The following is a 14,123-nucleotide window of genomic DNA, read 5'->3' as shown; positions in this document are numbered from 1 at the left end:
TATCAAAAGTGTCTGATTTGAATACTAAGACGGAGTAACAATAAGACAGCACTAACAGTATGCTTCAGCAAGAAAACCCCAAACAGAAACCATCAATACAAGAAACAAGAATGTAGTGTGAAGTGACAGTCTAAAAACGAGTGGGTATGTGTGTTTGTGTGTAGACATGCCAGATCGTGAACACATGCATACACCATTTCACACACACACACGCACATTCAAGCACACACAAGCATTATGCAAATGGCCGTGTAGACAAGTCGTCTTCCTGCTCACCTCCCTGAAGCAGTAGGAAGTGTCTCATTAAAAAGCAGCCCAACAAAAGGCCTCCCAGCCAGACTCTTTTAAGTGTTACTTTCAGGTGGCGGTCAAAAAAACATTGCCTAGGAAACCACAGAAATGTCACCGCACGCAGCATGCCATGAGGTAGCGTGTGGCCGTCAGCATGTGCAAGCCTCGCAGCTTGAGACAGACTGGGACACGATACCCGCACATAGTACTGGGAACAATCACCATCCCCAACCCCCATACACATACACACACACACACACAAACACACACACACCGTTTCCACGAACACCATTTCCACATCAGCAGGCAGGAGCGCACCAATACAATATCTTCATGCTCTCATGAAAAAAGGAAAACAAATTACACTTCTGCCTGACAGCGGCAGAACGCAGGGAGGCCAATGAAATCTAGCTGTTCCCTCACGACTTGCTTGCATAATACGATGCCAGCAATAGCAGCTGTCACATATGGAACACACATCACTGTCACACAACATTTCCGACATCAAGTCATGGGGACCGGTTTCCCTATCTCGCTGCGAATGCATCTAATATGTTTGCGTCTAAGCGAGAAAAAAAAAGGCATTGCTCGTGTGAGGAAGTCCATGTGGGATTTTCTAAACATCTTTAGAACTGTATATGTATCGATGTCCTGCGATGTGAAAGACAGTGGTGATAAACATAGCCTGTGTCTTGTTTGTGCTATTTTGGCCCCTCAGGTGGTTCGCGTGGTGTAGGCTTCATTCGCTTTGATAAGAGAATAGAAGCTGAGGAGGCCATCAAGGGCCTGAACGGACAGAAGCCCTCCGGTGCAGCTGAGCCCATCACGGTGAAATTCGCCAACAACCCGAGCCAAAAGACAAGCCAGGCCTTGCTCTCACAGCTCTACCAGTCCCCCAACCGCCGCTATCCTGGGCCCCTGCACCACCAAGCCCAGAGGTTCAGGTAAAGCCAGCCAGCCAGGCTGCAGACCAGCAACTTGTTCACTAAAGCTATCAATCTGTTATAATTCTACTGCATGCTGTCTCTAGAGTCTTATTAAGCCAGTGAGTAATATACAACATCCATTAAATTGGTGGTTGCTCTGTTATTATTAAGACAAAATGAGGAAACCAGTTACACTGTTGCTTAACTGTAGTGATGGGGAAAAAATGCACACATGTTTCCCATCTTAATTGCAGAAATAAAAACAGTAATAGAGTAGGTTAATCCTAAATCCCTAAATTTCATGGTTTTATTTTTCTCCTGCAAACAGAATCTTCTGTAAAGGAAATACACAAATTCTAAGTGTAATTTTCCCATTGTAGAGAATACTTTTTGTCCATCAGTACTTTATGGCCACCGATTCTATTTCAAGCTTGACACTAGGTGATCCAGACCCTTTCTGTTTGAAAAAGAAAAGAGAGATTGAACATGAAAAAGCAGTGAAAGGCTTGTAATAAAAGACAGTGGTCCTTCATAATGTCTCCATGAAGAGTCTGTGTTTCTCACACCACATTCTCTCTCCTCCATTTCACCAGTCCCCATTAACAACTGTCCACAGCTGGCTAGATTACGCACATTCACTTATTATCATTATAATAAACCATGTTGGAATTAGTGGTGCGGTGTTACCATCTCACTCACAAACAAAAACCTCACTCATTTAATGAAGTAGCATTTATTTATTTGTACTACACTCACCTGTTGATTTGTTGTTTAAGGACTCAGGATCACGTGTTAGGACAAACGTGTCATGCTTGACAATTACTGCTGTACAGTAATGTCAGTGACAGTAATCAGTAATTAATCCCTCTTACATCGCAAACAATTATAACTGAATAGATATGAAAATTATGTCTTACATTTGCATTAATTACATAGCCACAGAAAGGTGCCATTGTGTTGTCTTTGTTTGGAGACACACTGTGAAACGAGGCTCAGATAGGCTTGCAAAATGTCTCATATACAGATGCCTGCTCTGCACCTCCAATTAACTAATTTACCCATAGTGCAGCCTGCCTAGCTAATTATGCTGGCTTGAAAAAGCCAAAGTCTCCTTGCATTGCCTTGATACAGGCAATTTTTTGTTCTTCTACATATTATTATTATTATTATTATTATTATAACCTTTTCATTTGTATACATTTCTAAATGAATACCCTCGGCTTTCAAGCTTATAACCACCAAATTCAGTGACCTCCATTAATATTGATGCGCTTGTTAAATATGAGCAAAGAAGGCTGTGAGAAATTGTCTTTATTTTTTAACCTTTTGATCTTTTGTTTAAAAAATTCACAAAAAATACTCTGCTCTCATGGATATCAAACAATTGCAAACACATCACAGGTTTATAAAAAAAATCTTTGTTAAATGTAGGTGTGCAACAATTATTGGCATCCCTATGAATTCATATGAGAAAAAAAATATTTGAAGTATATTCCCAGTGATATTTAAAAATAAATTTACTACACCTGGGTGACTAGGAACAGGAAATTGTTCAACAATGCCTCCCTGTTTCACACGGGTATAAATTTGAGGTAGACCAAATTGCCTTAGTTATTCAAAGCAATGGGTAAGACCAAGGAATATAGCCGTGATGTGCGGCAAAAGGTTATTGAGCTTCACAAAATGGGAAGTGGCGATATGAATATAGCACAAGCATTGAAAATGCCCATTTCCACCATCAGGGCAATAATTAAGAAGTTCCAGTCAACTGGAAATGTTATGAATCCACCTGGAATTGGACGTGTGTCTATATTGTCTCAATACACTGTGAAGAGGATGGCTCGAGTGGCCAAAAAATCTCCAAGGATCACAGCTGGAGAACTGCAGAAGTTAGTTGCTTCTTGGGGTCAGAAAGTCTCCAAAACTACAATCCGAAGTCACAACATCACCACAAGTTGTTTTGAAGGGTTTCAAGAAAAAAGCCTCTAATCTCATCCAAAAACAAACTCAAGCATCTTCAGTTTGCCAGACACTACTGGAACTTCAAATGGGATCGGGTTCTATGGTCAGATGAAACCAAAATACAGCTTTTTGGCAATAGACACCAGAGGTATTTTTGGTGCACACAGAGAGGTAGCCATATGGAAAACTACCTCATGCCCACAGTTAAACATGGTGGTGACTCTTTAATGTTTTGATAGTTTTTCTCCCAGAGGACCTGGACATTTTGTTAGGATTCATGGCATCATGGACTCTATCAAATATCAACAGATATTAAATGAAAACCTGACCGCCTCTGCCAGAAAGCTTAAAATGGGCCGTGGTTGGATCTTCCAGCAGGACAATGATCTAAAACATAAATCAAAATCCACACAAAAATGGTTTACTGACCAAAAAAATCAAGGTCCTGCCATGGCCATCCCAGTCCCCTGACTTGAAACCCATAGAAAACCTGTGGGGTGAACTGAAGAGGAGAGTCCACCAGCATGATTCTGTATGGAGGAATGGTCTCAGATCCCTTGCTATATATTCTCCAACCTCATCAGGCATTATAGGAGAAGACTAGAGTTGTTATCTTGGCAAAGGGAGGTAGCACAAAGTGTTGACTAAAAGGGTGCCAATAATTGTTGGACACATTTATTTAACAAAGATTTTTTTTTTTGAAAAACCTGTGTTTTGTTTGCAATTTGATATCCATGAGAGCAGGGTATTTTTGTGTTTTTTTTTAAACAAAAGGTTAAACAATAAAGACACAGCTTTTTTCACAGCCTTCTCTGCTCATATTCACCAAGGGTGCCAATATTAGTGGAGGGCACTATATATCACCCATGTTTACCCCCTCAGGTTGCTTGTGTTTATTGTGTTGATATCTCTTGTAGTTATGAATTTCATTTTAAAAAGTCCCATTTTTCATTAGAAATACATAGTAGAATGTTCATAAAAGTGTATTGGCCTCCAAACATTACTCTGTCATTCCACGCCTCTCTACCAGTGCTCATACACGTTTTACACACAATTTTCACTGCTTTCTGTTCTTCCATTCATCTGGTGTTACCATGATAAACCTGAATGTTTTATCCCTTTTTCCTCTTATTGACTTCTATATATTTTCCAAACACATCCAATTATTTCACTTTTTGCCACTATACCTTCATATACTGCTTCATGGCATGTCAGCCAGTGCTCATTAAAAGTCTCTCTGTCTCTCTCTGTCTCTCTATCTCTATCTCTCTCTCTTTCTCCCTCTCTCTCTCCTGCTCTTCTGATCTCCTTCAACATTAAACACAACTTTATGTAACTTTTCATTTAGAACAGATGTCACTCCTACTTTCAAGATACTTCCACCCAACTGCCCATACAGCCCAGTCCACCCTCCTCTTTTTGTCATTCTGTCATCCCCTCTTCCTCCCACTCTTTTCCATTCCAACTAAATGCCATCACTTATGGCTATATAATCTAACGTAAATAAATGTGACATTTGAGCCACACTCTAAAATGACTTTTTGCCATTTTAGCTTCACCCTTTCTTCTCAGTGACTTCCCTTCATTATCCCGAATGAATATGCGTTGCTTTTTTATCATTCCACCTGTACAAGGGTCACTGCTCATGCTCCCTTTATGACAAGTTACAGAGACTTTTAAAACTATAAAACAGCTTTCCATAAACTTGACTTTTTCAAGCCAGCTTGAAGTTTGTAATTGATTAGCTGGCCTCTTACTAATAGACCACACTGGAAGCCTGCATTTAGTACCATCACTGTGATAGTAGGAAGATCGATGTGGCTATGTTCACATATTTGAGGTGGCATATGGCAAGTGTTTTTTTTCCAGTATCAACACAAAAGTCTGATCTTTTTAAAATCAGATTTGAGCTACTTTCAGGTGGTCCTAAATCAGATACATAGCGGATAGGTGGTTATCATCTGATAGCGTAATAAGAATGGGATTTTATTTAATTTGAACACGATACTTGACTGCGCATACATATATCATCGTTGTCACTATCCAGATATCAGATCCATGTTAACAGCAGCAAACATGAAAAAACACGGGATAGCAAAAGTAAAAGTAATCAGTGTAGACACAATAAATTAGCTTAATTGCTTGCTATATGGAAGAAAAAAAAAAACCTGTCAATGCAGGAAAAAGTTGATGATGATGATGATGATGATGATACTGTTACAGATATAACATATTTTCATTGATTGTGGCACAAGTGGATCATAAGCCTTAAGTTGCTGATTTTGAAATTGTGTGCATGTGGGTCATTTGAGAACAGAGGCATGTTTACACTGATGACACTTACAAATACAGATGTGAAAGGTCAGCTCTGAATGGTACAATTAGGCTTTTAATGTGAACTCTTATCTATATGACTTCATAGTGTGTGTAAGAGTGTATATGTAAGGAAAAGTTTGAATTGTGGGAAAGCATTAATTAGCCCTGCTGGCCATCTTGAAGAGGCTTAATAGGGACATAAGACAGGGGCAGGCCTCATGAGGGATGGAGGTCGAGAAGTGGCCAAACAGACGGGAACCCAAAATGAGAGTGACTGATGGGGATGAGAGTCTAATGCATCAGCCCAGCAGGTCACCAGGGCTAATGAACAGACTAGAGAGAGAGAGAAAGAAAGAGAGGACTAGAGTGAGAGACACAGAGAGAACGAGAACCACCTTGATTTAATATCCTATTATGTCCTGCCTCAAACTTCATTCGAATGTCATATTAAATTACTGAACTTTCCCCTTGCGCTAAAAGGTGTAAACCTCTGGAGACAATGTCATTCATTCCGCCAGCATATCATCTCTACATGAGCCTGAACATGTCATGAATTTATTCTTTGATAGTTAATTTGATGTTAATACATTTCCTTTGTGTCACAGTGCTTCAGATCCGTTTTCCGTCATCTGTCACAAATACGAATCCATTACATTGACACACCACAGCATAGCCGATAATACACTGTTCACTCAGTTGCAGTTAAATTGGTCGATTTCAGCAACAATGATGTGAGATAAATTTCAAATATTAACTATAGAAATGAGCTGGTCTTAGATGATAAAAGCCAGATATGATTAGCCTTTATTGTTTTGTTTTTTTTCTTTGGCAGAATCTCATAGGTTAGCAAAGAGTATATATATATATATATATATATATATATATATATATATATATATATATATATATATATATATATAATTTTAAAGCAAGACATTTTAGATAGCTGTTAATGCTCAGGTTATAACAACATTAGACTCTTAGCCTTAGGCTGTATTAGCTGTTTCTCTGAGTCTGTCAGGCATCAGGTGGGCCTTCCAACTTAGAGTTAGTGCCTGATTCTTGGCTAGCGTAGTGGTTGACTCTGCAACATGCCTGATGGGGCTGAACAGTGTAATGGTCCATTGCTGGATGGGCATCTTCTTCAGCGAGTCAGGGCTTTAGCATTAGTTCCAGTGGGTGAGTAGACCATCTGCCTTGCATTAACATCAGAACCCTCCTTCTCTTCACAGGCTGGACAATTTGCTTAATATGGCCTATGGCGTTAAGAGGTAATTAAACTTCACCGAATGCCAGATGTCCATGTTGAAAAAATGATTTCTTTTTCGTTTGATTCTTCATTTTCTGAAGTCACTTGCATCTGATTCAGTTCAAGGTTTTTTCCCTGTCTCTTAAGTTTGATTTTAACTTGATTCTGCTTGATTTCAAACCACCAACCACTCTAGTCTTTACAAATATCCAAATTACCTTTCATAATTTCAGTGAAGCGTGTGCATTGTTTGATTCTGATGACTGCAGAATTTTGAGTTTTTGGTATTTTCTGTGTTTTACTATGTGTAACTTGTATTGAGCTGTGGTTGCCAAAGGATTCAGGGTCTCGAGCCCAAACTCCGCTGAGCTTAGTAACTTTATAGTGCAGCAATGCAATTTACCACTATTCCAAACTCCCGCAAGCCCTGTTGCAGTAATACAGACAGCTCTAAATCCCCCGGATGGCTTATAGGTGTAACTAAATCTGTTTGCTTGTTCCTCGTATTTTTTACAGTAGTTTTTCCAGATCAGACATCTGTAAAGTTTTCTGCAAGCTATAAAGCTGCTTCAGAAGCAAATGAAATGACAAAATGCTAAAGGGAGCAGTGTTGGTCAGTGAGTCTCATTAAACGTTTCCTGGCATTTTGAAGTAAACGCTTCCCCCTGCACCTTTAATGTTCCGTCCTATTTTTGGATGGAGAGGGTAAGAGTGAGGCGGAGGGGGGTGAGAGTTCTCCTGGATCCCTGCAGGAAACAAGTGTGTTTCACTGCAGCTAGCACAACCTCTGATCACCTGGGTTTTGCTCATGTACAGTTTTGCTCCTTTTGTGCTTATGATTTATTAAATATTTCAGCATTTCCTCAACAAAAATGAATGTGTTGTGATGGAGGATATTGCCCTTAAAGTGACTGCAATATAAAATTCTCTTTTTTTGTGTCAGTAGCATATGTGTTTGATATAAGATTTGCTCACCATGAAGTACTTTATAAAACCAACAATGGCTGCCTCATGAAAAAATCCAGAATACAGATTATAGCAGTGAGAGGTTCGCTTGTTTCTACCCTTAAAGTCATTGTAGCTAATTTGTTCTGTAGATTCAGACACCGGTGGGGGAGGGAGGGAATGCAATAATTACAAAAGCCACAAGGTGAATCAAACAAACCCATACAATAAAACAATATATGCAAACAAGGTAGAGAGTATTTGAAGCGACAGCCCATCTTTCAAAACAGAGAGACGAAGCATGCAGATTATTTACTCCGAATGTGATTAGCTGTCAAAGTGGCGGAGACAGCTGTGCAGGAATCACACGATCCTGTTTTCTTCTCGAATGAGCGCAGGGCTGAGGGAGATGCTTTGCTTTTCAAGGAGCGCATGGCAGGAGGTAATTAACAAAGGAATCCATGCTTGCGGAAGTGAGCAGAAGCAGGTGAAGGTGGACAGTACGGGAGGGTCAGTCGCTCGTTGCTATGCAACTCCTTGTCCAACAGTTCAATGTGGTAGATAGAACAGAGCGCGTTCGGCCCTGCTGGAGCAGACAGGAGCCTCCTCCACACTCGTGTTAAGCTGGGCTGGCCCTCACACACTTGTTCTGAAGATGACTGGCATCCAAATTACCATGCAGACCGTTTTTTGTCCTCCCCACCTTTTCTTCTCCGAGATGAGTAATGGCGCTGGATTCATTATTTACACAGAAACACGCCGTAATTGAAGTTATGAGATGGTTGCTTGTCAGGGAACTTAAGCAAGCTGATGCGCTATTATACGCCTTGTTTGCATAATGAGACATGGCCGGCGCGACACAAAAGGGAGAAGAAGCAGGCGTATCGACTTTGCTGGGGCACGGCAGCTAAGGAACAGATGAAATATCTGAGTAATTCTTGGCAAAACAAGAAGCAGGGAATTGGCTGGCCCTGCAGTCTGCACAACGTTATCGATCACAGTCATACATTGCAGAGCTGCCGGGGGTGTGGGTGGAATACGCTGTGTTCCCAACGCCAGGCACCTAGAAAGCATTGCTTGCATTTTCCACCTGCTGACTGCTGCTTCCGATCTCCCACCCCCAACATGCACACACACACACACACACACACACACACGTAACCTTCTAGTCACTACCCACAAAGGTTTCGGCAGAGCCATCTGATCTTCAGCAAAGCGGAAATCTCAATTAAAGCACCCCCAATAATGCCTATAGTCATTGCTGTAGAGGTGGCATATGAAATGAACCTTTTATCCAATTTACCTTTTATTTAAAGTGGAAGTTTCTTTTAAACGGAAAAGGCAATTAAGTGAAGTCAACTGAGCATTCAGATCTCTGTATCAAGAGAAAGAAAAGGGGTAGAAAAGGAAAGATTACAAGAGGAATGAGAACAGATTTACTCAGTTGCATTCCAAATCTCCAATGAATTTGGGAGGTATTAATGTGATGAGTTCCTGCAATTTGGGCTCTCCAATAGAGCCACTCAGGAAGGCAGTGAAAGAAAGGAGCTTGTATCTGTATGAATGGTATTTTTTTATACGGCCCTCCCACAGTCTAGAGTACAGCCTTTTCAGACTACATACAAAAGCGCCTTCCTTTCAGTATGAAGCAGATATTGAATCTCTAAATCGTCTTAAATCAGGAGCAATAGATTGAATGATGCTAACATAACAGAGGGGCAGCTTGTAGAGTTAATGTGGTGTTCTAATGTGCGAGTAATGCATAGCGTTGTGTGTTAAACCTGGTGCAAAATCGCTAAGGTCACTCAGCCAGACTTTCCAATTATCCACAGTGCAACAAAAACATTTTATTTCTAATACAGAGCTCTCACTCCTATTCCCTCTCTCTCTCTCTCTCTTTCTCTCTCTTTCTCTCTCTCTCTCTCTCTCTCTCTCTCTCTCTCTTTTCTTTTCAGGTTCTCTCCCATCACCATAGATAGCATGACCAGTCTAGTAGGGATGAACATTCCCGGGCACACCGGCACTGGCTGGTGCATCTTCGTCTATAACCTGTCTCCAGACTCAGACGAAAGTGTGCTGTGGCAGCTGTTTGGGCCGTTCGGTGCCGTCAACAATGTCAAGGTGATCCGAGACTTCAACACCAACAAGTGCAAAGGGTTCGGCTTCGTCACCATGACGAACTACGACGAGGCGGCAATGGCTATCGCGAGTCTGAATGGGTACCGGCTGGGCGACCGCGTGCTGCAGGTCTCCTTCAAGACCAACAAGACCCACAAGTCCTGAACTCCCTCCCCACTGTCGTGTAGCCCCGTCAAACACACCACTACTAACACCCACCTCAGCCCACACAGCTAGTCTACAACAGACAGGAACACAACCAATCCACCAACTAAACAGGACTGGATATGGCTTATAACATAACTTTGGACCTATAAGCCAATGTTGCCTAAGTATTACGAAATTGAAAATGGAAAATATTAATGATTTGGAAGACCTGTAAATGGTACAGGCATTCTGTTGTATATCCTTTCGGTTCTAGTGGTTGTTCCTTTGATTTCTCCTCTCTGTAAACAGTAGCAAAACCAGACCGCCCTTATTTGAAAGAAGAGAATGCCTTTCTTCTGATTGTACTCTCTTGATTCAGGTTTTCCTTTTGTTCTCTTTTAAATCCGGATCCACTGTCGTTAGTATAACACCTCCCTGGGAAGAGAACGGGAGGGGGCTCTTTTTAACAAATCGGTGATCATTCATTCATTTGTTTTGGTGTATATTATTAAATCCCCCAAGTAAATTAACAGGGATGACACCATCCCTTTTCTCTAACGGAAAAGAAATTTCTAACATTGTTTTGTTTTGTACTGCAAACAGAACACGTCTTTCCTCACGAGGGATTGGGAGATAGGGAGAGGGAAGGGATGGGTTTGCACTCCTGTTGACAAAACAACACACACGCACACACACACACACACACACACACACACACACACACACACACACACACTGTTGCCAAAGAGAAGATCTCTTTGCTTGAAAATGTGTTTAGAAAAAAAAAATTTAAAAATAAAGAGAAAGAAGATCTATTTTTATAAATAATGATTAAAATAATAATTATTGAAGAATTTTTACATGAATCTGGATTTGAAAAAAAGAGAAAAATATTTTGACTGGCTAATTAGGGGTTGGGGGAGGGGTCAGGTGCCACCTTGTCTTGTTCGTTCTGCCGTGGTACTTTTTAGGATCAAAGGTTGTTTGTTTTTCGGGGAGAACCAGATTGGCAATGGTTTTGTAGACGGATGGTTTTATCAAGGATTGCAAATTCAGGCAGGTAATTTTTCATAGCACGTAATTGTTCAACAGCGATCCCCTGTAGGCGAGGGATAGGGTCTTCCCAGGCCTGAGGCATCCTCACAGTCAAGAGCCCAAAGCAAGGCCACGCATTGTCCACTCATTTTCTTTCCATCGTCAGTCTTTGGGATATCAGTAATACATGCACACACTTCTCCATTTAGGAAACATAACATTCTTATGGTTCTGTTCGTGATATTGCATTCGAGATGTAATTCCTTTAGCGATCGACTGTAGGTGCTATATTACATGGGTCACATATCTTAAATATCCAAGTTTGTTGTTCTGTGTGCTATTTAGAGAACAAAAAAGAAACTTCAATGTTGGCATTAAATTGAGCTGCTGTTTTCGGTTTGTTTACTTCAATTGCCGGCCCCCATCTGGTTCACAACATTGACGCCAGATGAGCAAATCTGGGCCTTGTAAGAATCACTTAACAAGTTTTCTTTGGCTTGCTGACATATAGGTTACTTGCTGAGTGTACAGCGTTTGTCAAAATTAAATGATAATTAGCTAGTTTTGTTAGTCTAGTATTTGTTTCCTCAAAGGATCTATTACAAATGTGTCTTTCTTTGTTGTGTACAAATAGATGATATATAGTCTACATTTGTTTTACAATATCTATATCTATCTGAGTTGTCACTGTTTTTTGTTCGAGCTTGTCTTTTTTCATATGAAAACTTTATGAAGTGATGGTTCAGTTACTTAGAAAACTCGTGAGGAATCCTGTTTAATATGTTGTCATGTCGCTTGTGGAAAAAAAAAGAAAAATTGGACTCATTTTTTTTTTTTTTTTTGTTTACCGCCGCGGCAAAAGAAACCTTAAAAAAAAAAAAAAAAAAAACGCTTCTTGGAAATATGTATTTATTTATTGATTGATTGATTGATTGTTTTTTGATTACATTATTTATTTATCTTGATTATTTATTTATTTATTTGTTGTTATGTTGTCTGTGTTTTTGTGTGATTCTGGTACAGGGAGGGGGTGTTTCTGAGCTAAAGGGAACAAACGACTAGGGGAGACGCTCTTCCATTAGTCCTGTGCACTGAGAAATTTTAGTACGTTTGTGCTTTGTACCAATATATCAAAATTACAATATAAAAAAGTTTAAAAGTCAAAAACGAAAAAAATGTCAAGAGGGTGAGGCTCTTCCCTTATTACTAGAAACAGTTACTCGCTATGCATAACCTAGTCAATAGTTAAATTTGCTATTGCTTTTTTCTTGTCTTGTTAAACATAAATCTTTAAATCTTTTTCAATAAAGTTTAGTCTTAATAGAATGTTATAACAGTTGTTCTGGTTCAATATAACCTGTGATAAGTTTGTGTAGTTTTAAAAGCCGCTTCCCGCCCTCCCTCCACACACTACCGTTGCTTTGTGATCCAACTTTATGCAAAAATGTGGGTCTTAAACATAGTTTCTCATGGATTTGTATGGCATCCAATGTTTTAGGCTCAGCTGCCTTGATTTGATTAATTATATGGTATGTCAATTGTTTGAGTATTATTCATTGCATTGGACCAATCAGTGGAGATTAATGTAATTTAACCTTGATTTAAACTAATTTAAGCCATTTGCATATGACATCACAACTCCAAAAAAAAAGAGAAAAAAAAAACATTGACACTGATTGTACTGGTTGAAGTGAAATAGCTATAAGAAGATGATATTTGATAGATGACACCCATTATATATTTTCTATGATATAGTCTATTTTGAGAGGTAAATTTAGTGAATGGCTCTTTGAGAGTACGGCATCAGCTCATGTTGAGATAGAACTTCTGTGAATGTTAGAGTACTTTAGCTGTTTAGAAGCATTAATACACAATTTATCATTCATCCATTTGTTCAGAAATCAATCCATCCTCTGCTCCATGTGCTGAGCGGTAGCACAGACCTCCTCAGACCCCACCGCAGGTGGGAGGTTAAATTATGCAACGACCCCGGTAGAATGTTGTTCTGATGTATGAATTAATTTCCTACGTCACTTCCTCCTCTTCGCTCATGGCATCACCCTCCATTAGTCTATGTATAACTGGGATCAAGTGAGTGTGTGCGTGTGTGTGTGTGTTTGTGTGAGTGTGTGCACGCATGTATGTGGGGCGGGGGGGTGAGGATGTTTGGAACATGGGGCCATGCCTCTGTGGTACGTGCCCAAATCGCTGTGGCTCACTTTCTCCCCCCGTAGCGCCTTATAGTGGCAGCCTGCCAATAGGAAACCAACAGCCAGTAGTGTAGGAGGGAAGGCCAAGTGAGGAACAAGGCTCTTGTCATTTTTCATTTTCTCCTGAAGATGTGTTTGTTTACTATCTGAGAATCTATAAATCTTTAAAGACAAAAAAAGATTAAAAAAAAAAATGTTCACTGGACCAAGCTGGTCTCTCCTATTTATGTTATTACTTAACTATCAATTATTGATTATTGTTATTATGATTACTATTATTCTTATTATTCTTATTATTAATCAAATTACTGCGATGAATGACTTCATGTTATCCTTGCTAGTTTAGGTCATTTCTGAAACTGGAAAACAAAATATGGAAAAAAAAAAAATCTTGCTGTAAATGTTTTTTTCTTTTTCATAAACTGTTGTGTTTGAATTATTTGTACTTTTGAATGTTGGGACAATAAAATGAGGTGTTGAAAGCTGCATGGTCTTATCTGATGTTTAAAGCACACTCATTTGAAATATTTTGTTCAGGTTTCGCATTGCACGTTACTTGAGTGACTATTACATTCGCCTTCGATTTCACAGACTCAGAGACTCAGACCTTTTAGGTATTCATGGAAGATCTGCTCTACCTGCAGCCCCGGCAGAACTAAATGTCACTCGGGCTATTGCTTTAGATATGAATTTGATAATTTATCAAAATGAGTATAAATGCCATAGTTGCCAAGGTCAAAATCAAAGGCACAGAAATATCCAGCACGTTATTACATTATTACACTTTCCTTAGTCAATAATACATCACAGTCAGATCGAGTAGTTGAGTGAAGTGTATGAGCATAGTGCCCCCTGCATATCTTCTAGAGAATTATTAAAAACATACACACTTCAAATGCCGAAGCCTTTTTTTTTTTTTTTTTT

At 39.7% G+C, this 14,123-nt stretch overlaps 1 protein-coding gene across 6 annotated transcripts in view; it reads left to right on the top strand.

Moving 5' to 3' along the window:
- The window catches only part of elavl4 (ELAV like neuron-specific RNA binding protein 4), a 75,706-nt gene extending 62,021 nt beyond the window's left edge, over nt 1-13,685 (top strand). For 5 of the 6 annotated variants that reach the window (XM_017468438.3, XM_053680353.1, XM_053680349.1 and 2 more), the window contains 3 exons: nt 1,010-1,235; nt 6,728-6,766; nt 9,645-13,685. In XM_017468438.3, coding sequence (XP_017323927.1) covers nt 1,010-1,235; nt 6,728-6,766; nt 9,645-9,972 — 593 coding nt within the window. In that variant the 3' untranslated portion in view covers nt 9,973-13,685. The remainder of the gene's footprint in view (nt 1-1,009; nt 1,236-6,727; nt 6,767-9,644) is intronic. The other variant, XM_017468440.3, reaches the window with a different exon arrangement.
- The last annotated feature ends 438 nt before the right edge of the window (nt 13,686-14,123 follow it).

This window comes from Ictalurus punctatus, chromosome 5 (assembly GCF_001660625.3).
Source record: "Ictalurus punctatus breed USDA103 chromosome 5, Coco_2.0, whole genome shotgun sequence".
NCBI classification, from domain to species: domain Eukaryota; kingdom Metazoa; phylum Chordata; class Actinopteri; order Siluriformes; family Ictaluridae; genus Ictalurus; species Ictalurus punctatus.
This window is presented reverse-complemented; position numbering and strand designations above follow the sequence as displayed.